The 26,580-nt window shown below is 40.6% G+C and overlaps 1 protein-coding gene across 2 annotated transcripts in view; it reads right to left on the reverse strand.

Annotated features, from left to right (window-relative positions):
• cercam (cerebral endothelial cell adhesion molecule) overlaps nt 1–16,158 on the reverse strand; it is a 65,648-nt gene extending 49,490 nt beyond the window's left edge. The window contains exons 1-2 of one of the 2 annotated variants that reach the window (XM_028809198.2): nt 15,817–16,158; nt 9,958–10,068 (exon numbers count right to left, since the gene is read on the reverse strand). In XM_028809198.2, coding sequence (XP_028665031.2) covers nt 9,958–10,068; nt 15,817–16,031 — 326 coding nt within the window. In that variant the 5' untranslated portion in view covers nt 16,032–16,158. The remainder of the gene's footprint in view (nt 1–9,957; nt 10,069–15,816) is intronic. The other variant, XM_028809199.2, reaches the window with a different exon arrangement.
• Nucleotides 16,159–26,580: the final 10,422 nt, after the last annotated feature.

Here is a 26,580-nt window from a genome sequence, read left to right on the forward strand (position 1 = left end):
CCGCTTAGTCCTGAATAAGGTTGCAGAGTTCTGCTGGAGCCACCCCAGCTAGCATAGGGTGTAAGGCAGGAACAAATCCTGGACAGGGTGCCAGTCCATCGCAGGGTGAACACACACACACACACACTCACTCACAATTTAGCATCGCCAATTCACCTAACCTGCATGTCTTTGGACTGTGCACCTGGAGGAAACCCATGCAGACACAGGTAGAACATGCAAACTCCACGCAAGGAGGACTCTAGACGTGAACCCTGGTCTGCTTACTGCGAGGCAGCAGCACTAACAATGTGCCACCCAATTTATAAAAGTACTCGGTATTAAAACAAAAATCCAAAATAAAGTATAACTGATCAATTGCTTGAACTTACACTATCTTCACTGGGATACTGACTGGATCACAGTGCCTTCACTCAATAAAATTCAACCTAATTTTAATAATTCTTAATAAATCTTAATAATCTTTATCTTCTCATTAAACGGACATCAAACATTGGGAATACTAAAATATACTGATTTTTGGACGACATACACACATCTCATTTATCTAATGTGTCTTTTTTGGAAGGGAATTTCTAGTTCGAGGCCAAACGGACCTGGGAGAGACACAAAGAGAAAGACAGACAGAGACAGTGAGAGTGAGAGGGAGAGAGAGGTGTTATCAGAAGGGGCTGCGCCATTCTGAGAAGCCATGCAAACAGTACGTGTGAGACAGAGTAAAAGACAGAGATGATCAGGTGCTAAACAGCAGCACCTTCAAGACCTGCTCTGCTTCTTAAATCCATTGGCCTGTGTACAAGTCTCGAGAAGAATGCTGGCTTGAATCTGTTGATGGATTGTGAAACAATAGTGCAAATGATGTTGCTTCCCAAATGAAACAGTACAAACAGCAGTGTGAATATGTAGACATTGAATGTGATAGAAAAAAGGTCATTGTAGCTGCAAAGGGGAGAAATGTAGAAGACCATGGCAGCCGAGGATTCACAGCTTGCAGTAAATCTTATGTGAAGTAGTGAGGGACACATAATATATTAGGCTACTAGCACCAGTATCAGCAAATATGGCCATTAAAAAAAAAAAAAAAAAAAAAAAACACACACAAAATGAAGGTCAGTTATTTTGTTATACAATACAACCCCTAAATCACAGTACTAAAAGATACTGTATCTCAACATCAATAGCAAATACTCAAAACCAACAGCAGAAGTGCAAATGAATGTTCACAAATTTCCATTTTGTGTTCAATGGATAAAGTGGTAAATTAGATTGTACATACGGTAAATAATCAGCGTAATTCACAATAATAATGACTACCTCAAAACAGAGAGATATGCAAGTCCAAGCAACGAATGGGTTGTTTAAAAATGGCTTTAGCCTTCAAGCCCCAAGGTAGAACTGAAAAATTTAGGCTGCACATACACACAGCTGAGAAAGTGATAATATGCCTGGAACCCTGCTGAGTGGAAGGGCCTGATAAGACAAGGGGTCTCATGTATAAACAGTGCGTACACACAAAAATGTTGTGTACGCCTGTTTCCATGCCCACTTCAAGATGTATAAAAACTAAACTTGCTGTAAAGCCACTCACATTCTTACAGAGGCTTCACACCATGCATATGCACTTTTCTGCTCGGTTTTGCAAACAGGTAGCACCCAGCATTAAAGTAGTGCTACTTTTTCTGTGTGGTCTCCTTTTCATTTTTAGATTCACATCCATGACATAGGCTTTATCAAATACACCGAAATTGACTGTATATCGTTTATGAATTTAATGCCCTTGATTATAATCATTCTGTAACAATATAATGGTGCACAGAATGGCCGAAACTATTCCAAATACCATAGCTGCTTTAGTGTTGTTACTCTCAGTGCACCACTCAGAGTATTTTAACCCATTATTGTATTTGTGGGTGGTATCACAGTTTTATAGCAGCTGATCAGAAAGCTCTACAAAGCTCAGAGGCTGCTTCAGGAAATCCAGTTGGAGCATCTGCATGGATTCCACTCAGTCTCGCCACAGTCTATTTGAACTTCTCCCATCCGGCAAGCACTTCAGAGCCTTTCCTGTAGGGAAACTGTCTATACTTAGAAGTACAATTACCTCACTGTAAACTTGCACTACAGTTGTAATATTGTACAACCAGAGCCACTTTATGAACCATTTGCACTATCTGCACTATAAGTACATGTGTATTGTACTTATGCTTTCAGATTGCATATTTTTCATTGTTTTTTATCGTATTATTATCCTTTTTTGTAATCATTTTACAGGAAAATTAGTTTATGGAGGAGATGCATATTGAACCTCATTGTACCATACAATGATAATAAAGGAATTTGATTCAATTCAATAGAACAGAGCGCGTCTTTACAGATGATGATGACGGCCTTCTAAGTTGATTTAGATTTCTAAGAGCTATCCTCTTGACGCTGTATGCTGTTAGAATACCAGAATGTATACCTGACATAATTTTTATGATGAAATGCATCAAATTTGTATATTACGTTTTACAGATTACATTATTTAAATAAAGTTAATTTTACTGTTAATAATTAAACATATTGGGGGCACAATGGTAGCGATGATCTGGCTCCCCCCATTCAGGGATTGTTCCTGCCTCCCACTCTATGCTTGCTGGGTCTGGCGCAATCCTGGATGGATGGAATAATTAAACATGTATAACAAAGATTTTTCAATGTGCCTTAAAAGTTCTGAAGAATCTGCCTTATAAGCTTACAGCTGGTTTTACATTTATTACAGACTCTTATTGTGTGGCAATTGATTATGTGAAGAAAAGAAACAGAAGGACAGGAATCGAGGGTTGGTACATTTGACAGTCACAGTACTGTTGGAATAAATTATTCCACCCAGAGTCTTGTGCATCCCAGCAAGCATCTTGAGGGAGACAGGAACAATCTGTGGACGGGGTGCCAATCGTACAGTGCTATAAATATCATTTCATTATCTGTGTCCACGTCTGATGACCAGTTCACACTGTCACCACTGTTACTCAGTTCAAGTAATGGTTCAGTGTCAGTTTGTTCTAAAGCCAGCTTTACAGCTTTTCATTGTAAGTTTTGGTTGAGGGCTCCACCCCCTCATGAATATTGATGAGTTACCATTAAGTGACAGAACACATAACAAATTCATGCTTTTTTGCAGTTTTGTGCTATTTCATCCACAAGATGGCAGCAATATACTGTCCCAAGTCTGTCTTAACACTACATCTCATCAAAACAGCTTAACCTGAGAAACACTTGGGACTAACCATTTGTTCACAGAATTCAAAGTTTTTGGGATCTATACATAAGGACTCTATTACTTATGTAACAGATCTGTGGATATGCAAGTGTATATTGATTTATTCTCAAGTACTATTTTTAGTATGTTATTTATTATTATAATTCTTAACTATTTCTGATTGTTTTTTCTTTTATTTTTTCCTTGTAAAGCACCTCCAGATACATTCTTTGTATGAAAATATGCTATACAGATAAATATTATTCCATCTTTTCTCTTGTACAGCACTTTGAGCTTCACTTTTTGCTTGAAAATGTGGCACACAAATAAATAGTATCGTAGTTAGCTGTTGGTAGCATGTATTCAGTGTCATATTCTGTGCTGTTGCATATCATAAACAGAAACAAAATTCCCAGTACTATCACTCCAGTTAAAAAAAATACACTAACATTTTTTTAAAAGATTTAAAAATGCACTGAGAAGATTCTTTGAAAAAGATGCAGCAGATAACAAATTAAAAAAAAAAAATACTTTATCCGAGTATCTTTAAATGAAGAAATAAATAGAATGTTTCAGGCAGAAGTAAAAAATAAATAAATAAATAAACTCCAAGGTTACAGATACTAAAATAGAAGAGTCAAGTGTGCTTCAGGCCTTCCTTGCATAGAAAACTAATAAATGCCCAGTAGTGCTGGAAGAAATGAAAGACTTCATTTATAAACCTAAAGTTACTTTGTCAATCACTTCAGATGGGAGACGTACATGACGAATGGAAAATGCCAAATGTGCCTCCTTTCCGCATAAAAGAAAACAAAATAGATCCTGGTAATTATATACCAATAAGCTTTACTTCTATCCCGTATACATTTTAGAAACTATAAATAAATCGAAAGACTGCTTCTATGAAAATAGTATGCTATATACCAGCCAGCATGGATTTATGAGAGAAAGATCCTGCCAAAACCATAAAAACTGTTTTAAACAGGCTACTGGAGAGCTTGACACAAGCAAAGCATATCACATAATTTACTTTGACTTTCAAGAAGCTTTTGATATGGGTCAATACTAAATGTCAAGCTAGTAGCCTTTGGCATCTGATGTAACTTACAAAACTGAATGTCAAGTTGATTACTAAACAGGCAACTCCAGAGGACATAAGCTATAGACAAGATGACAATGCTCCAAGTGGGGTGCGGTTCTCAGTGGGGTCACTCGGGTTTGTGTTATGGCTAGGGCTGTCAAATTAGCCAAAAGGTAAGGTCTGAATATTCCAATTAAATAAATATTCAAATATATTTGATTCAGGGCCTTGTATAGCTATGTTTGTAAATGCTTTATTTTTTACTTTATTATTGTAGTAACACTCATGGCACAGAAAGAACAAACTCCAGCAGGACAAAAAAAATCCTAGCAGTACTCAGGCACCTGCTATTTCAATACACATCACAATATGCTGGCAGTGCAGGGACAGCAGCTGAGTGCTAAAAGACCTACACAACACTGTCATAAGCACTTTGGGATTTGCAGAGGCAACAGAGTGCAGTGCCAGCACATGTGGCTCGTATGGACTTCAGCTCCTTGTCGTGGCTGCTTTTATGGCTCACTGTCCTGACAAGGATCAGGAGGATTACGGGATGGTTAGTAAAACCACAACAGGGTGAGAATAATGAGCGGAGTAAAAGAGCAGGCAAGAGGCAGGCAGGTCGAAGCTGGGCTTGTTGTATTATTTTGGTGGTGTACAATGGGAATCAGCAGTGTACAGTTAAGATCACGGCAAGCCTGTTGGTATATGCGGCTAACAGAGTTATTGCAGTATCAAGTCGGGGTCTGCACAATCTGTATACTTCATTTTGTTGTTTTCAGATGCAGTGATATTTTAATACAGGTAGCCTAAATATTTTAGTGACAATTCACTGTTTTAGGCATTAGGTGTCAAACAGTAGCCACATTTAAAAGGACTGACTGTAGGTCACAGCGTGCTGCCTCTTTAAAGTGGGTGGTTGTGAAAGAAAAATTTGACTTACGGGCCACATAGTCCTCTAGGATAAAGTGTTCTGATATGCTTTCAATATGAAAATATAGCATACATCTTAAAGAAATAGCATAAAGGGTTAATAAATGTCAGAAACCTGTTCAGGCTTATCAGGAAACCAAAGGTCAAGTGAACAACAAAGACAAAGATGTAGAACACAAAGTGTACAGAAAGATGACCAAGAAATCAGCACAAGTCCTGTAAACAACCAGAATGGGCAGTTGTTACAGACACAGAGATTTCAAGAGTGGTGGCTTAGCCCAAGGGGCATAAGATACTCTTTGTAAATTCATGAGTTTATAAAACCTCTATCCATTGTTTCTCGGACCACTGTCATCATGCTGTAACAGACTGCTGTAAAGAATGCTCTCTGTTCAAGCATTTGCTGAATAGTAATTAATATCGAATGAACAGCTTTTCTCCTGCCTGGTTTCTGACTCGAATAGGATTTATCAAACTTATCCTACTAGAGGATAAGTTTCTTTCTTTAATAAAAGTTTCAGTTTCTACCACAGGGTTTAAAGAATTGTAATAAAAGAAAAATCAGAATATTTGGTTACTTTACATTTGCTTTAATGAGAAGGTCTTAGCATTAAATGACAGTCAGGGATCTCAAGTTTAGGAGTGAATTAACAAGAATCAGATACAAAATTACATTTTCAAGGCACCAGAAAAGCATTTAGCTAAACTGCTCCAAATACACTTGGGGAAACAAAAAAATACAACTACACTGTGAAGGGTTCTGGCTGCAAGTTTTTCTAATAAAGTTAACCAGCTAACCATTTAAAATTACGAAATAGCTGATCATGGAAGCAAAGTGCAAAAATAGATCTGTAAAATACTGCAGCTTTGCATTACGTGTCTGGAGTAACTCAATGTCAAAATTAGGTGAGGTAAAACAAATAACAATACTTTTATACAGTAATCCCTCCTCCATCGCGGGGGTTGCGTTCCAGACCCCCCACGAAAGGTGAAAATCCGCGAAGTAGAAACCTTATGTTTATATGGTTATTTTTATATTGTCATGCTTGGGTCACAGATTTGCACATAAACACAGGAGGTTGTAGAGAGACAGGAACGTTATTCAAACACTGCAAACAAACATTTGTCTCTTTTTCAAAAGTTTAAACTGTGCTCCATGACAAGACAGAGATGACAGTTCCGTCTCACAATTAAAAGAATGCAAACATATCTTCTTCTTCAAAGGAGTGCGCATAAGAGAGAGAGAGAGAGAGAGAGAGAGAGAGAGAGAGAGAGAGAGAGAGAGAAAGCAAACAATCAAAAATCAATAGGGCTGTTTGGCTTTTAAGTATGTGAAGCACCGCCGGACAAAGTAGCTGCGAGGAAGGGAGCAAGCATTTTTCAGCATTTTTTAGAGGAGCGTCAGTATCCTCTAGGCCAGTATGCGAACAGCCCCTCTACTCACACCCCTCCGTCAGAGAGATAGAGAGACAAAGAGAGAGAGCGAGCGAGAGCGAGAGAGAGAGAGAGAGAGAGAGAGGAAAGCAAACAATCAAAAATCAATACGTGCTGTTTGATCTTTTAAGTATGCGAAGCACCATGCGGGAAGCATATCGCTTGCAAAGCAGCCACATGTAAGCCCAGCAAAGAAGGGAGCACTGTGAAGGTAATCTTTCAGTGTTTTTTGAGGAGCGGCCGTGTCCTCTAGGGGTGCGAACAGCCCCTGTGCTCACAATATATTTGAGGAGTTTTATTTAATACATAATACGCGCTGTGGTTGGGTAGCTTCTCAGCCATCTGCCAATAGCGTCCCTTGTATGAAATCAACTGGACAAACCAACTGAGGAAGCGTGTACCAGAAATTAAAAGACCCATTGTCCGCAGAAATCCGCGAACCAGCAAAAAATCTGCGATATATATTTAAATATGCTTACATATAAAATCCGCGGTAGAGTGAAGCCACGAAAGTCGAAGCGCAATATAGCGAGGGATTACTGTAATCAAATACAAGTGTTTGCCTTCAAATAAGACCCGAGTTTAAATAAATTTGAACTATTTTTGAATAGTGACATTCAATCTGACAGCCCCAGTTATGGCTCTTACTTTTATAGTTTAAATAAATGACATTGATCCTGATATAGTGCGTAAGATTTGCAGAAGACGCTAAAAGTGGAGACAACAAATACCGAGCATGTAGCAAATCACTTCAAAAAGATGATCTTTACAAAAATGCAGTTTAATGTACAGAAGTGAAAATTATCACAAGCAAATAAAAAGAAAAGGAATGTTAATTATAAAAGCAACATGGATAACACTGACCTTCAGGAAGTAACCTCTCAAAATAATTAGGGGATTTATGTTAGTAAAACTTTCTTAAGCCAATGTTACATTACACAACTTTTAGTTGTTGGGTATATCAAACTTGCGGAATGTAATTGGCATATATCAATTTACGCAACTGAAAATCACTGGCAGATTTAGCGACTGCATGATGTCTTTCCAGCACAGCACATATTTGCCCATTTTTGTGACAGCTAATAACATGCTGTCTGTCATTGTCAGTGCTGTACGAAGTGTTAACAGGTACGTAGAGTTCAGCTGCAATCTCTGTCATTTTTTTTTGTTTTCTTTTTCCAATCTGTACATAAAACACATCACATCAGACAAACAAGCACCTCTGCTGTTTGTGAGGTCCAAAACCCCTATGTTTCTTATTCCCCATCGCTGTGTTGTACTTTCAGATGTGCATTCATTGCTTGTCAACTTTCAAGCACACAGAACCTACCCCTACAACTGAACACAAAATCAAACCTGTTTGATTTTGCTGGGTTTTGTTGCAGACTGTTTGGAGTGGGTATGTTACATTATGCGGCTGGCTTCAGAGGCGCTCGTTGTGAACTGCCTCCGGCTCAGTAAGATTATGTAATGAAGGCTAAGATGGAAAATCACTTGAAAAGTCATCTACCGGTAACTTGACATGGCCTTTAGTGTGTAATCAATACGCAGAATGAATTGAAATGGAAAATAAAAAGTTTGCTTACTTTGTAAAAACTGTTGGAGGAAAACCAAAGTACCGGTATATTAAGCGCAGCCTCTATAATGTCGTAAGGTGGCATCTGGAGTTCTGTGTGCCATGTTATCTAAGCAGCTACAAAACAGAAAAGACTAAAAACTATCCTCAGAACAGGGACCAAGTGCATCAATGAACTAAACAGCATGTCCTACTCTGACACACTAAGAAAATTAAACATCTTTAGTCCTGAACAGACAAAGTTTCATTGTGAGCTAATTCAGATCTACAAAATTCTCATTGGCACTAAGTTGACCCAGCAGAATTATTTCAATTAAATAGTGAACTACTTACTTAAGGGTAGTGGTAGAATTTAAGGTAAGTCAGTCTTAAAGGTCAGGAAGAATGTCTTCAAAGAAAGAGTCATGGGCATCTGGAACACACTACTGAGGAGTGTAGTTTAAGCAGAGCTCTTTGCAACTTTTACAAAGAATCAGAATAAAATACAAAAGTGACAGACTGATTGGTCTCCTCTGGTTTATCAAATTTATGTTCTTACCACACTTTTTGAACATTTTTTCTCTCCTATTCTTTACTTTATATGTATACGTATGTTTTTATTCCTTCTTCTGCCATTTTTAGTTTGTTTAGCATCTAGATGAACTAGACAGGCACTCCCATTGGGCCATTTACTGTCCAGTGAAAGAAGCATGCAACTGTGGATTCCACAGTAAAGCAATAGTTTCAGATTTATTTCTTAGGCTAGTAACAGTACCTGTTATTTTGCATCACGTGCTGCATTAAACAGTGTGGCATGTGTTGTGCATTTTATTTTATTTTTTTCGCAGCAGTTACATCAAGACAAATGTCAGTTGGACATCTGCATTTAGGCATTAGATCAGGATTCAGCAAGTGCCTCTAATAAAAACAGGTTCCCTCTACCTTATTTGAAGTGTTTAGGACCAAGTGGCTTTCAGAATTTAGAATTTTTTGGATTCCAGAATAGGACAAACTGGGAACTTTGTATCACTGTAGTCACATGTATACCCTCTGGGTACTCTGCAGGTCTCTTACAGGCACAGTTAAGAAGATACCTACGACCTGTGAGAAATGCAGAATTTGGGGAAAAAAATGTGCATGCCCCACAGGAATGGATCTGATATCTGAGAATATGCAACACAAGAATTCAAAGTGGAAGTATTAGACATCTGAAATCTGTTTTTCAATATCCTAACATGGTTTATGAAAGATACCCAAATAATTAATTCTTTTTGTCAGACTGGTACAGTATGCTTAGTGATTATCAACTGTTTTTACAAGGACAGCAATTAACTACACATGTGCAATCTGGTGTGGATATAATTAATTTTAGAAATACTGTATCTCTTGCACTTGATTGGTACCCTGCATGTCACACACAAAATCCGGTCACTTTTCCGTTGCTGTCCGGCTACAACACAATGACTTCTTTACTTTTTTGTAGTTGGTATAATGGTAAGTTTAATGACCCACACAGGGAGTCAGAAGGAAGGATTAAACTTCCAGCTTTGTGGTGTAAAGATCAGAGCTCTGGGCACCATGCTACACTGCCTGCCGGAAAGACTTAACATTGTGTTTGACCTAATTCAGTTTATGCAGCACATAAAAGCAACAACAAGCTTTTACTGTGAGGGATCACGGGAATGGGTTCAAAGCATGCAACCATAGACTCACTTGGGCTCCTCCTTGGGTCTCCATTCTATTTTATGGTAATACTTCTGCATAACAGTGAGCCACTCCCTCAGGACCGCTGTGGTGTTGTCGATATTGTGATCGGTTGCAGCCCTAGAAGAAAAGTGTAGTAACAGTGAGCAAAATAAAATCATCCAATTTCACTAAAAAATAAATCTGATACAGCCTGCCAGGCTGGTCATTCCTAATGTAGCAGGAAAGGCTCTCTGACAGCAAGGGAGCTCAAAAGGTACACAGTACTAAGTGCCAGGATTTTTAGCTAGAAGGAAGAAGAAAAAAAGGAATGAAATTTGAACATGATCTTTATGAGGAACCAGGACTGAGTTGATGGCAAAAACATGTGGCATTACTGCATGTTGAAGTTTATTGATGAAACCAGACATGTGTGCCTGTTCAATGGCACAATGGCTTTTTCTTTCTACATCTTCAAACATCAGTGAGCTACTGCCAGGCTTTGCTTAACACCTAGCAGATAGTGGGGCCTCGCCACTGTGATGATTCTGAGCTCCTCAGTGGGTGCTATATGCCTGAGCTTATGCCCCCTAGTAGTGTTCTTCCCTTAAACACTGGTCTCATAACACACAGAAGAGTCTTCAGGTGTCAAGCCTATACTAGTATTCCCAAAGTCCAAAACTTAAAGCACTGGTTATCTACCCCTACATAAGAGAAAGAGAGAACCTGGCTCCTGATGCTACAACATGCTTGTTGCTGTTATCCACAGGACATCTCTTCTCACAGGTGCACCACTCCATGATAGGGTACACTCACACTGGGTCAGTTAAGCATCCCTAATTAATCTAACAAACATGCAGCCACAAAGTGGAGTTGTACGCTATTCAGACCCCTTTACTTTCTACATACTTTATTGTGTTGTAGATGTAATTTCAAATGGATATAATTGCCATTTCTGCACATCAATCAACACTCAATAACCTACCATAACAAAGTGAAAACATGTTTTCAGAAAGTTTTGCAGATCTATTAAAAATAAAAACCTGAAATCTCTCTTTCACATAAGTATCCAGACTTTTAATTCAGTACTTTGTGGAAGTCCCTTTGACAGCAATTCCCACTTAGAGTCTTCGTGGGTAAATCCTTACAAGCTTTGCACACCTGGATTATGATCCTCTCAATGTCCGTTAGACTGGATGGGTAGCATCTATAAAACTGCCATCTTTGGGTGTCTCCACAGATTTTCTACAGGATTTCAGTCTGGATCATTCAAGGACTTGTCCTGAAGCCACTCTATTGTTGTCTTGGCTGTATGCTTTGGGTCATTGTCATACGGAAAGGTGAACCATCATCCCAGTCTGAAGTGGTGCACACTCCAGAGCAGGTTTTCTTCAAGGGACTCTGTACTTGGCTGCATTCATCCTTCCCTCAATTCTGACCCGCCTCTCTGTTCCTGCCACTGAGAAACACCATAATAGCGTGATGATTCCACCAACAGGCTTCACCACAAGGATGGTGTTAGGCAGGTGATAAGCAGTGACCGCTCTTCACTGACACAGTGCTTGGAGTTCTGCCCAAAGAGTTAATTTTTTGTCGCACCAGACCACAGAATCTTTTCTTAATGCTGTCAGTGCCCTTTAAATTCAGTTTGGCAAAACTCCAGGTGTATTGCCATATGCCTTTTACGCAGGGACTTCCAATCTGACTGACAAAGTGCTGCTGAGATGGTTTTCCTTCAAACAAGTTCTCCCATCTCAGCAGAGGACTTCTGAAGCTCTGTGAAAGTGACCATTGGGTTCTCAGTCATCTCCCTGACCAAGGCTCTTTTTGCCCAGTAACTCAGTTTGGCTGAAAGGCCAACTCTAGGCAGAGTCCTTGTGGGTGTACACTTCTTCCATTTCACAATTATTGAGGTTACTGTATTCCTTGGACCACTCAAAGCTTTAGAAATGGTTTTATTCCCTTGCCCCGATTTGTGCCTCGCCACAATTTGATATCTACAGAGATTCTTGGACTTCATGATTTGTTTTTATCTCTGACATGCAGTGTGAATTGTGGGACCTTCTATACACAGGTATTGCCTTTCTGAACGATGTCCAGTTGGCCAAGGGTGGACTCCAGTCCAAGTCTCAAGGAGAATTAAAGCAAACAGGAGTGCCACCGAAAAGAATCGGAATACTGAAAGGAACATAAGATTTCAGTTTTTGATTTTTAATAAATTTGCAAACCTTTCCGAAAGCATGTTTTCATTTTGCTACTGCAGTTTACTCAGTGTGGACTGATGGGCACAGATGTCAAATTGATCCATTTAAAAATAAATCTAACAATAAAAGTGTGCAGATAGTGAAGGGGTCTGAATATTTTCTGAACCCACTGTATCCAACTGAGATCAAAAAAGCAGGTAATATAGTAACATCTCAACTGTAAACCAATAGACCTTTAACAATAATGTAAATTTAAACAATTTAATAAAACATGTCAAGCTCTTGAACAGAACAAATTTATTTTGGCCGAACTCATTGGCTGACATGGCACAGCAGCAGAGGACAACATGCCATTATTACTCCGGATATGGACATTAGCTGGGGAGGGCAGGAATTTGTAGCAGAACTAAAATATGGTAACCAAATGGGAGGTTTGAATCTGGAGACAGAAGAAATAAATGCCAGCTGGCACTTCTTCATAACCCGAGCTGCAGTCTAGAGCTCCACTCTCGCATCCAGGACCCGCTACTCTCCTGCCACCTGTTTCTTATATACTCATGCTAGAAATGCATGCCTCCTGTAAGAAAATCAGAAGGGAAAAGGCAGCAATCACAGGGCAAACAAGAACAGTGCCAACCCGACGCCCAAGCACTCACTCGGAACTGTACTACAGATGTAGCGTCTGGCCAGGGAAACCAAATGGTGAAATATAAATTAGAGCACAAAACCTTAAAGACAGAAAGACACTGGTAGTGCTTCTGCTTTGCAGGAAGGAGATGATGGGTTCGCCTCCCGGGTCCTCCCTGCATGGCGAGCACTTTGAGTAGTGCCAAAAGCGCTATATAAATGTATACAATTATTATTATTATTAAATTTAGAATAAATACAGTACATGTTCAGTGTGCTCAATGAAACCACCTATGTAAAGGCTGTGTCACATTACACGACTTTTCCAGTGATTATCAGTCACAGTTTTCATTGTCATTGTCTTAGCGAGTCAGAGGCAGACACTGTGTGCTCCCATGAGTCCCGGTCACGTAGTCTGACATACCCAATGACTCAGTCCTACCAGTCTGCGGCTCACCCCATCAAGATTTTGTCTTAGGTCGTAGGGTTGGTTCCTGTGTGTAAGCAAAGGCTAGCAACCAATGAGGGCTATGCCAGCAGTACAATATATATAATGTAGCAACAAAGAATAAAGAATGTGGGTGTTTTGGACCTGGCAAACTGAAGAGAGACTCATCTGTCTGATGTTGTCTGTTTTACAAACCACAAGAGAATTGAAAAAAAGAGAAAAGGGGTCAAAATTGCTGCTCAGTTCCCCGTATTTGTAAAGCCTTTGCACAGGCACCGGCTACATTTCACAGCATGTTACAGGCTGCCAGGAAATGAGGCGTGCCCTCGATGCTTTAAATGTGACACTGTGGTGTAAAGTCAATAAACAGTCATCTAATCTGACATACCCTGGGACATCCGGTCATGTACTTTGACATCTTCCGGTGACGAGGTCAGCAACTTCAAGTTTGATATCCCCTCTGTCTAGAAGTCGTGTAACGCGACATCGGCATAAGAAGGACAGGAGGATCCGCAGTGCAAGACCTAGAAGTGCTAAGAAGTAAAGACAGAGATGCCCTTTCTGCTGTCAAGTAAAAGAACGGCCCCACTGCATTTACAAGTTCTCTAATTTTTGAATTTCAACAGGACAGAGGAACTGAAAGTAATCCATCCATTCATTCCATGAGTCTGCTTAGCTCAGATGAGGATTGCAGTCACTTTGGAGCCAAATGGCCACAAAGTAGAAAACACTGCCGAGTCCATCGATGGACACCCGTTACATTCATCCATACAGGTTAACCAATTACAATAACCAAAATACAGACAAAATTCAGAGCACTTGCAGAACATGTAAACTCAAATTTTGGTCTGGCCAGAACTCAAACTTAAGTCATTGGGACTGCGAGGCATGAGCTTTAACCACTGCATCGCTGTACTGGCCTTAGGAGAGGAAAAACTGGAATACGTTCATGCCTGCCACTTAAGGAATTTCAGCAGGCAGATAAGCTGCGCGTCAAAGAGGGACTCTCAGGGATTGGGACCTTAGATTTTGTTTCTTTTTTTTCCAATTTATTTATCTGTAATTGTTAACTTATTCAAACTCACATACCCCCTACTGGGTAGCTGGGGCCAAGTGCAATAACAGTAGATAGATAGATAGATAGATAGATAGATAGATAGATAGATAGATAGATAGATAGATAGATAGATAGATAGATAGATAGATAGATAGGAACTTTATCCCAAGGGAAATTCTTTTGCCATATACATGCTCAGTGCAACAAGAGGAATAAAGATAAGGTAGTAAAGAGTTAAAAAGATCAGTAGTAATAGTGCAAACAGAGTAACAAAATAACTCTAAACAAAGTAACAAATAACTATAACAAATAGTTTGTATTATAACTATATAACTAATTTGTGCAAAGCAACAAACAACTATAACTAAAACTACAACAGATATAATAAAACAACAGATTATTAGTGCAAGTGGTTATGAAAAGTGACTTAGTGTTTGTGCCATGAATAAATGAGATAGCAGCATGTGATGATGGGATGAAACAAACATTCATTAACATACAGATGAGTAAATAAAAACCGAATGAGACCTAATGGTAAATTCTGAAAAAGATCACCTACAGAATGAGGAAGGATGGGAAATAGCACCACATTGGGTACCAATCCATCAGAGTACCTATAATCATTATTTAACATGTTAGTACTGTTTTGGAAGCACCTAAATGTGCTGTCATGAAAATAAAGATTCCTCTCAACTTCTCTGACCCCCCCTTGATCCAAATGGTATAGCACAGGGCAGGAAGCCCACCTAAAAGAGGCAATGGATGGAGACAGTGAGCAGGTACTCCTGAAGCTGTGATGCTACAGTGCTACTCTCTGTGCAATAACATAACATTTTCAAACTCACTTAATCTAATCTGTCTATTTTGGCAGCACTGGGCACAAGTCAGAAAGCATTCCTAGACAGGCTGCCAGTCCACCAACACACACACACACACACACACACACACACACACACACACACACACACACACACACACCACCATAGGGCCAATTTGGAATAGCCAATTAACTTACGATGAATGTGTTTGGGGATGTGGAAGGAAGAAAATTCACATAAACACAGAAAGAGTGAGCATACCCAGTAAGTCATGGCTTGGGCTGAGCCGTCTTAACAGCATCCTGGACCCCCAGGCAAAGTATGTGCTGGGGCTCCTGTTTTGAAAGCAAAACAAAAACATACTGTACATAAGGCATCAGAAACACTGTTGGCCCCTATGCTCCTGGGACCCTCAGCCAGTGCCCATACGTTAAGATGCCCTTTGGTATGGGTTCCTGGTGCCACCCGTACACATTAATATGTAATAAGGAAGTTACTGTCTGGAGAAGTCTTTATAATGAAGTGAATCACAGCAGTTCACAAAGCTGACTAAGCTTACTAAGGCGGCCTGGCCAAGGCAGTTATTAATGATGTGGACCCATGAAGTATAAAAAGCAGAACCCCCTCCACCCAAAGACTTGAAGTAAAACAGAACATGAGATCACCGCTAAGCTGAAGAAGACAACGCACTCCCAGCAGCTACATGCACCCCCGTCCCGTCCCGAAGGACCTTACCAGATGGAGATGCGGTCTTTAGGGTAGTCGAGCCTCTCGATCGCTCCCAGATAGTAAGGCAAAGAGTGAGCAGCATTGCGGGCAATAATTGCAATCACCACCGTCGGATTCTGCACGATGGATTCCGGGTGCAACTTTTCCTCGTTAAAGTAAGCTCCAGCCTCAAGGAAGAAACCGAAAAGACAGAAGTAAGGCAAAAACGTGAGCCCTGGCATGTCGTCTTTCCGAACCTCTTAGCACAGCTGCACTGAACGGCTGTCCGCGTCAGCACTTCCCAAAAAAAGGAGTATTTGGAGTTTTTTGCAACTCCTCCTCTGCGCGGCACACCGGAGGCGGTCTGCAGTGCTGCACGCGCAGCTTCACAAGTCAAGTCAGGCGCGCATGCGCCGAGTACAACTAAGCGTGTGCGGATTGTTGATACAAGTAGAGAGCACCGAGGATAGGGGAGTTAGGGAGCTGGAGCTTGGATCCGAAATTTATTGCATTACTGGAGCATTCAGGATTTTTACTTACTAAACACAAGTAGTTTGAAATGTTTAATAGTTTGCCAGTACTCAGCTTCATTGGCCAAGAGAATAAAGCAGTAGTACTACGACTTGTTATATATAACATATTGTAGTGCCCCTGGGTCCGGATGTGAGAGGGACACTATCAGAGTGGGCGGGGATACCTGGCGAGCCCGGCCATAGAAAACTCTCCTGAGAGCACGGGGCTGCTGGCGCAAATGAGGGATGTGCAAAACGATTCTTTTTAGTGATTCGATTCATCTCGTTCAGTTCACCAAAATGATATGAATCTTTGAGTCACTGATTCGTTTACTTCAAAAACAAGATCTATTCTCGTTTAAAATCTACAAATCTGTAACAACTTTAACTACCAAACAATATAAACAATGTAAAAAGCAAGCAACAAAATAGGTAATTTACACATATTAATAATAATCCTTTATTGAATTCTGACAAAAAATAAAATGTCATCAATAAATGGAGGGAAAACAATCGTACAATTAGAACTTTAGAATAGTGCACACATCACGATAAAACTTTCTGATGCAATCTGCCATAGATATATTAACAGAGAACTGAACTGTGATTCAATGTACTGAGAGTCTCTTGTCTGCAGTTCAGTACACAATCTGATTCTTTCGGTGAACTAGTTTAGTGTACTGTACTGTACTGCCAGTGTCTTGCCTGCAGTGGTTCTCCAGATCAGTAGGGGGCATACCGGTTCATTCAGTCAGTCAGTGTAGTACTGCGACAGTCATAGTCACTCAGTCAGAGTGAACCGATCAATGGGAGGTGCTTGGTGTCATCTACTAAGTCTGTCATTGGCTAGTTGTCACCATAATTGTTTTGCTGAAACAGTTTCCTGATTGGCTGTTTCCCAAAGACATCAGACATGTAAGTGAAGTTAAGGTAATAGCTCCGGACTGTTATGGAATGCAAAGTAAAACGTAGCATTCATTGTGCATGCCTCAAAAAGATTCATTCTTTAATGTTGTTGCACCAGTATGATCATTCAGAGTCAAAGACAAGTGCAAAAGGCCTAGTTACTTTGTTCATTGCACATCACTAGTGTTCATAAAGCACTTAGAGTACACTTCAACAGTGCCCTGGGTTGGCTCATGGAGCTTAGTGGATAGTGTGGCATACTGGTTGCCTCTGACCCCAGATGAATGGAGTAAGGTGAGAACAGCGGCATATACGCGCAGGGAAAAGGAACCAAGCAGCTAATAGTCACAGGAGACCTCAACACCATGGAGAAGGCAGTAATGGGTTCAGCCGCTGAAGAAACCAATAGTGCTTTTCAGGGCTTCTTACCACCAGCTTTTCACTGAGTGCTAAAACCATTCCCCTGTCTCTCGCACCCCTTAGTCATCAAATTGGTGACAGAGGTGGGAGGAGAACTAACTAGCAACCCTTAGATGGAGGACCAGTTTAACACTAACGCCGATGGACCCCTCAACTAGTTTCAAGAGGTTTGCTTTTATGGCTGGCTTCTCTAGATATTCCCACCCTTCCTGACATGTCCTCAGCCATTTGAAAAATGCATCCCTCCCAGGTGCGGTACACTGCCCTCTTCTCAGAACCCTCATCTTCAAAGATAATACTAAGCCCATTCACTGGGATGTTCGAAAAATGAGAGGTGAACTGGTTTGCCCTGTGACCCGACAAATGCGCAATAGACAAATGCGCGCCGACAAAATCGCGACGTCAAAATCACGCCGACAAAAACGCACCAACAAATGTGCAATAATTAGTAGTATAAAAGCATAAAAAGTTCTACTTAAATATATTTTGTAAAACTTAATTTAGATGTCAATATTATGAGATATGAGAAATAAAACATTTTGCTATATATTACATGATACCTGGCTACATATTAGTGGCTCAGCACAGTCAATAGGCTTTCCACAGCTTGTTGATACAGAGATTTTGATTTTCGCGATTTAGTCGGCGCGATTTTGTCGGCGCGCATTTGTCGAAAATCAGTTCGCGGTTTTGTTGGCGCGCATTTGTCGGTCGCGGTTTTGTCGGTGCGCATTTGTCTATCGCGCATTTGTCGGTGAACCGGTTTGCCCAGCCTGAGCCAAACCCTTTTAAGTGTGCCCAAGGGGTCCACCAGTATTTGGGCTCTGAGGGTTTGTTTCTTTCATGGCCGAAACCCACTACCAACTTCCTCAGCCTCTCCTCCACCCCACACAGGTCTTCAGTGTCTATATGTGTTCCATCCCAGTGCCTATGCATACACATCGCCAGACTCACCTCACTCCGCTTACCCATTGTCAGAGGCAAGCCATGTGCCACACTATACCCTAGTTCTGTGAGCTGACCCAGGGTCCAAGGTCCATGGCAGCCATGCACTCAGGCCAATGATCTTTAGCAGCAGAGACACGCGGTCAAAATACTCTGGGTGCCGTGTCTGAGCCCCCCTAAACCGCCATCCATGCTATCAGGTGTTGCTTTTATGGTTGGCTATTCTGGGTATCCCCGTCCCTTCTGACATGTCCTCAGCCACCCTTTCAGGTCCGGACCCAGGGGCACTACAATGCATTTCGTATTACAGTATAATTGCACCATAAATTCTGTATCATGCAGGGCGACTTTACATTATAAGATATGCAGCTGAAGTTAAATCTGATTTGTTAGCAGAGACATACCTTTGCAATCCATGATCATGTGGTTGTTATGTAGGTACTGCCATCAGGAAGACTCTTTTCTGTCTTTTGTACAAAGTAAACACTAACAAACTGAACAATTAATTCAAGGTAAAGTGACCCCATTCTCATTTGTCTACAGTGAGATTAAACTGTTAAAGCACTTATTTGATTCACAAGTTGAGATATACAGTGCTGTGACAAAGTCTTAGGCACTTTAGATAGTTCACAACAATAATTCTCTTAGACGGATGTTTTATGTCTATGCAAAGGTGGAGATATACAAAAGAGTGCATTTTCAAGTTCCAAACATTCCTTTTGTTATAAATTAAGCAACACATTGAATGTACTTAAAGAAACACACTAACATAGTAATAGACCATGTGGTCGTCCAAGGTAATAAGGGATTGATGACAACAATAAATGTTGGAGCACCAACACGGCTGTCCCACTTCACGTCAATAATCAAGAAGAAAACTGCACTTGGTGGTGCAATTACAAAAAGAAATGTTGGCCTCTGGTGGTCTTAACAGAAAATGCTGCCTATCAAGGCTTCTTATCATGGCAACAAGTGACGCCTCCTTCCAGACGGCTGGCTTTTATAGTCCGGTGGCAGGAAGGGCCGGGGTCAGTTGCCCTCACTGGGCAGTCTCTCAGTACTGTGGAGGCAAAGTCAGATGATACAATTAGCAGCAGTGCCCCCTCTTGGCCCACAGTGGTATTACATGCCTGAACATGGAAGATGAAAACTCTGACACACAATGCTGACAGTCACTTTTGGCACAGCAGCAGATTGGGTCACGACACACAGTTACCTCAATCCACTGATTAAATAGCCATTTAGAATTACACACTCAAGAGTGTACTGTAAGTGTCCATGTGTCACAAAAAGTGGCCAGTCTGTTTGATGCTGCTCAGAAATACAAGGTGCTGTGGCTTTAGTTTATAGATTACATGTATGTGCATGATGCAGTTTGTCTAATTAAGACCTGCATATTCTAAATGATAGTATTATGCATATCTAACTTGTTGTATTTAAATAATGTATTTATTATTAGCAACGTTACAAAGAGAGATAATTGGATACCTTTACAATTGATCAGTGGCAGAACATCATTTGTGGGGCTCTAAAGCTTGAACTGTTATGGGGACTGCTTTGTAACCAGCAATGAGGTCTGGGTAACCACTGTGATCTTCTTCAGTGGGGTTGTTTCATGACAGATCTCCAGAAATCTTTAAAAAATTTGACCACTAAAAAAAATTGCTGTACTGGATTATCTCACATGTTTAAGTCACTGGCAAGAATAAAATTTCCCAGCGCCTTATTCTTTTTGAGTTTGGGAGGGAGGGGGGGATAAACGTTAGGGAATATGATAGATAGATAGATAGATAGATAGATAGATAGATAGATAGATAGATAGATAGATAGATAGATAGATAGATAGATAGATAGATAGATAGATAGATAGATAGATAGATAGACATGAAAAGCACTATATAAGATAGATAGATAGATAGATAGATAGATAGGTAGGTAGATAGATAGATAGATAGATAGATAGATAGATAGATAGATAGATAGATAGATAGATAGATAGATAGATAGATAGATAGATAGATAGATAGATAGATAGATAGATAGATAGACATGAAAAGCACTATATTAGATAGATAGATAGATAGATAGATAGATAGATAGATAGATAGATAGATAGATAGATAGATAGATAGATAGATAGATAGATAGATAGACATCAAAAGCACTATATTAGATAGATAGATAGATAGATAGATAGATAGATAGATAGATAGATAGATAGATAGATAGATAGATAGATAGATAGATAGATAGATAGATAGATAGATAGATAGATAGATAGATAGATTGCATTGAATAACACTATATTTATAAACCCCTTCTCATAACAGTAGACACCCAAAATTTTTAAGCAATGTGGACTAAAGTCGCTGCTGGGGCCCCTGCAGGATTAGGGGTCCTGAAGCTTAAACTTCATCAGTTTCATAGTAGATCTACCCCTATATTTGATTTCTCTTGTCCTACATGTAACTTCAGCATCTTTCCTCAGTATTCTCTTGTGTCTGAACCTCTCTTGTCCAGCTTTCCGTCTCTGGAGGGCATTCCCATAAAGCCTTCTTCTCAGACTGTGTCCTTTCAAGGCGCCTTGCTTGCCTCCTGTCCACTTTTATACTTCCCGTCTTTGAAGATGACTCTCTCAGCATGCCTCCTATGCCTTTACTCCTCCTCATGTGTCTCTCACTTGCACTTCCTCTTTCAATTGCATCATAAATGCCAAACTAACCAATGACATTAAAGCCAAACTGAACAATCAGATTGCTCAGGTGCCAGACACACACACATACACACGCACACACACACACAGAGGCCTTAGTGTTTTATTATATAGTAGATTCCATGTTACCAGAGTAAGATTTCAGTGTTTAGTCAACAATGTAGGGCAAATGGGACCATCACTTACTACAGATATTTGTTGACAATGGGGTAAGAAAACATGTGGAGTAGGTTGAATTTAAGAGTTAACAGGCAGCACAATAAAGTGGAATCAATAGAATAGCTGAATGTCAGTAAGTAAAATAAACATAGGGGCAACTGATTTAAAATACAAGGCAGAAGGTGAGGCTTTGTGGACAAAGAGAACATCACAGGACCAACTGGACAAACCTAAGAAGAAGAGTCCAGAGAGTCATCTCTGTAAAACTGAGTGAGTATTTCTCCAGACAGTATTTCAACTGATTAACAGACTAGCATGACAAGCTCTTCACTGGCAAGTGTTCAATACTCTTAGAGCAAATATGCTGCTAATTCCCCATTTAAGCACCTTAATCTTGGATGTGCGACACTATTCTTTCCCCCCTTTGATTTGATGCCAGGTAAGCTGGCAGCAGCTCTTCTGAACTTAACCATGTCAGATGTCTAACCTGTTTGCCAGATGTTTGTCTACCTATTTAGATATTTGTATTTTTTTTTACTCTCTGTTTTGAATCCTTTTCTTTTGAAATTCGCTCTTGTTCTTTTCAGATGCACTTACTAGCATAGAAACTTTGATATCTTTAAGAAGTACTTGGATGAGGTACTGGGACAGCGGACCTATTAGCTAAACAAACCAGCCTGATGGACTGAATGGTCTCCTGTTGTATGTCTAATTTCTTGTGTTCTTATACTTGAGGAATCGGCCCTAAGCCCAATACCAGCAATTCTTTTCAGCTTTGCAGAGTAAATCTGTGTGTAGATATCTCTTTGAATGCCCACTTTGAACTTAACTTTCTATCCAGTATTGGTTTCTCCCTCATGCAGGGTGTTGCTGAAATCTGTCTCCTCAAACACATATAGGCCTTCAGTTTCAATGAGCAGCTTAAAGCACTGAAGGCAGGAAAACTACAGACTTGTGGTTGTAGACGAGGTAACACCTCCTGATGTCTAATCCTAGGGGTGACTGGCAACATCTTAGTAACCAAGGTGGACATTAGGCAGTACATCTCACTGCATTTGAGCCTTGAAACCATCAGTGATCTCTATGACATGGAGCTGTTACTGGATCCTGATATGTTAGGATGCTTTTCATGAAGTCTCATTAAATGCTAACAGTCTGACACCTATCTCAGCCCCATCCCACCTCTGCTGGGCAGAACTGGTCAGACCATTAGGTGACATAGGTGGCCGCTGAGGGTGCTGTCACTCAAGAGGCGCCATATAAAAGTTAAGGGGTGCTTGCTCCAGGCATTGAAGGTGACCTTTCCATATGAGCTTTGGCAAGCACTGTAATATAAATTAATGGCAAGTGTTTCTAGGCAGTTTTGTGACCTGTCATAATGAAGAGGAAGTTCTAAGGGGTTACGACTGCTGTCTGAAGGAAGACCAGCAGGCATAGGGTATTTCCTAAATTGCAAACCATTGTTTTGAGTTACTGTTAAAGAAGAAGAAATGAACAATGAGTACAAGGGATGCACATTTAATCCTACGATGGACATACTGTGCCTATACATTGCTATAAGTTAAACAATAAGTTAACTTGTTCATCATTACTTTACTTGCACACTTACAGTTACAGCCAGTGCCAGAGATCGGTTATTTTGTGCCCTAGGCTAAACTTATTAATGCGCCAACCAACTGTTTGGTAGCTAACCCGTGAAGCTGGGTTTTTCCATCTTTGTGGACCTGGAGAAAGCAAATGACAGGGTGCCTCGAGAGGAGTTGTGGTATTGTATGAGGAAGTCGGGAGAGGCAGAGAAGTATGTAAGAGTTGTACAGGATATGTACGAGGGAAGTGTGACCATGGTGAGGTCTGCGGTACGAGTGACAGATGCATTCAAGGTGGAGGTGGGATTATATCAGGAATCAGCTCTGAGCCCTTTCTTATTTGCAATGGTGATGGACAAGTTGACAGACGAGATTAGACAGGAGTCCCCGTGGACTATGATGTTTGCTGATGACATTGTGTTCTGTAGCGATAGTAGGGAGCAGGTTGAGGAGACCCTGCGAGGTGGAGATATGCTCTAGAGAGGAGAGGAATGAAGGTCAGTAGGAACAAGACAGAATACATGTGTGCAAATGAGAGGGAGGTCAGTGGAATGGTGAGGATGCAGGGAGTAGAGTTGGCGAAGGTGGATGAGTTTAAATACTTGGGATCAACAGTAGAAAGTAATGGGGATTGTGGAAGAGAGGTGAAAAAGAGAGTGCAGGCAGGGTGGAATGGGTGGAGAAGAGTGTCAGGAGTGATTTGTGACAGACGGGCATAAGCAAGAGTGAAAGGGAAGGTCTACAGGACAGTAGTGAGACCAGCTATGTTATATGGGTTGGAGACGGTGGCACTGACCAGAAAGCAGGAGACAGAGCTGGAGGTAGCAGAGTTAAAGATGCTAAGATTTGCACTGGGTGTGACGAGGATGGATAGGATTAGAAATGAGGATATTAGAGGGTCAGCTCAAGTTGGACGGTTGGGAGACAACGTCAGAGAGGCGAGATTGCGTTGGTTTGGACATGTGCAGAGGAGAGATGCTGGGTATATTGGAAGAAGGATGCTAAGGATAGAGCTGCAGGCAAGAGAAAAAGAGGAAGGCCTAAGCAAAGGTTTATGGATGTGGTGAGAGAGCACATGCAGGTGATGGGTGTAACAGAACAAGATGCAGAGGATAGAAAGATATAGAAGAAGATGATCAGCTATGGCAACCCCTAACGGGAGCAGCCGAAAGAAGAAGAAGAAGATGATCTGCCTAGTTCGCTGTAATGATGGCGCTGGCCCTGGTGACAGCAGACTACAGTAATCAATTTCAGAACTCTGGATGAGCTGCCATCTGGCATTGTCAAACACACCACAATCCAACAAACAGAAAGATCTTTACTGGCACAAACCCCCAGCTTGGGTCTTCTTTCAAGCTTGCTCACCTACAATATTTAAAAGGCCTTGCCTCTCCATCTACTTTGTTATCCATTTTTCTAAGGCAGGGTGACACAATAACCATCTGAACGTCAAACGAGTCCTGACACCTCCACAAAGAGACCTGACAAATAGACATCAGCATTTTAGGTGGCCTCCCCTTCTAAAGCCTTGTCGCTGGTGTTTTGTAAGGCTTATTAAAATTAGATTAAGATTTCTTATTAAGATTAAACAACGCGTTTGTAAGGTCGAAGTTTTAACAAAAAAAAAAGGTTTGATTGGTATTATTTACATTCGTCCGCGTTTTATCTTAAGGCGTCCGGTAAGGTCGGTGAAGTAATCGGAAATGTCCAGTAGATGGCAGCAGGTGACCGTTTCTAATTCCTGGTGGACCTCGCAAGCGCACAGACGAAACCAAAATGATGGGGTAAAGTTCTAATTATGTAATTTTATTGAATAACAAGTCCTGCACTTAAAGTTTGTTCTGTGTGCTGTTTTTATTTCGAAACACTTAAACCAAAAAAAAAAGTTTTTTTAATATGATTTTCCTTTATGTTAGGTATTTGAGTAAATACAATTATATATTATATTTATTTATTAAATATGTAAAATTAGATACATTTAAATAAACACGTATCTATTTTGTATACACACATTTCTTGGCATGCAGTATAGGTGCATTGACGATCCTAAATTGTCCCTAGTGTGTGCTTGGTGTGTGTGCCCTGCGGTGGGCTGGCGCCCTGCCTGGGGTTTGTTCCTGCCTTGCACCCTGTGCTGGCTGGGATTGGCTCCAGTAGAACCCCGTGACCCTGTGTTAGGACATGGTGGGTTGGATAATGACTGACTGACATTTCTTGGTGCAGGTATGCGAGGTGTTAGAGTCAATCCCAGCAGCAGTAGGTGCCCACCTTTAGCCACTTTTGGGTATTATACCACTCCACCATAGTGCCAATGTAGGCACATCCCTAACTGATCCAAATTAGAGTCCCCAGTGGGTCTAACCTTCATACTTTAAGAGCCCTAAGATACCCTTTAAGTCATGATGCCTCACTGCCTTTATGTTATCTAACAATGTTTGCTTTGTACAGTGTCTTTCTGTGGTAAACGCAATGTCAAGGCACTACATAGGTGCAGTATAGTTACTTTCAATTTCATTTTCAGTTTTTACTTGGTGAGCGTTGGCAGATTCAGTGACTCGCTCAGGGCTTGAATGAGGGGGGGGGTCCCTGCTGTTTTACAGTCCAATTTCTAAGCTATTCAATCAATTTAATTCCCATATATACTCAGGGTCTTGAAACCAGAAGAGTCGATCGTAAAATCAGACCCCGACTTATACGCCCTTTCAAAAATGTGACACTTTATTTTTTTTTTTTGTACATCTTCTTGCCTCCTCCAATCACACATCAGTTTCTCAGACACATCGAATTTTGTTGCAGCAGCGCAGTTACCAATTTCTTTTGCCACTTCAATGACGTTTAATTTAAAAACAGCTTCATATTTTCTTCTGATGGAACGCTCCATCGTAGATAAGGGATGCTCTTATGATAAAGGTGTATGAGGGTGCAAGATACAAAAAACACAAAACAGTGCAAACATCGCTTCTGAATAGTTCAGGTATTACCGTGTGGTCACGTAGGCACAATTGAGAGAGAGGTTAGAAGCACATGCTTATACAGCGCATTGCCGAACCCACATAGAAAAAAAGGCAGTGTGCTCCGTGGTTACTCTCTCAGGTGGGCATTAGCATATCATAATCTCTTTGACCAATAGTGTGAGTTTTACACATTCGACTTATATGACCGACATAAAATACCAAAAATTATACGGTAAAATCAAGTCCCGACTTATCTGTGGGAGAACTTATCTGCAAGTATATACGGTATCTTATTTTTCTTAGATGCTCACACTTTGCTATATTTTCATGCTAAAAGAATAACCTCCCCTGGACTCAAATTTTAGGATATGGCCAATCTAGGTACTCTGGGGTACCTGTTTAACTTTAGGACAGATCCCCTCCAATCTCACACACTTGTCCACATTGATTTCCTACCAGTTTCTAGTCCAAAGTCTGTATGGTCCTGTTTAAATATGCCCTAGCAGGGTCCACAAAGTCTAACCTGAAAGTCAGACATATTGAAAGAAGAGACAGAGCCCTGGTACTCCGGCTAGTTCAGGGGTCCTGGCTCAACT

Source organism: Erpetoichthys calabaricus, chromosome 9 (genome assembly GCF_900747795.2).
Source record: "Erpetoichthys calabaricus chromosome 9, fErpCal1.3, whole genome shotgun sequence".
NCBI classification, from domain to species: domain Eukaryota; kingdom Metazoa; phylum Chordata; class Cladistia; order Polypteriformes; family Polypteridae; genus Erpetoichthys; species Erpetoichthys calabaricus.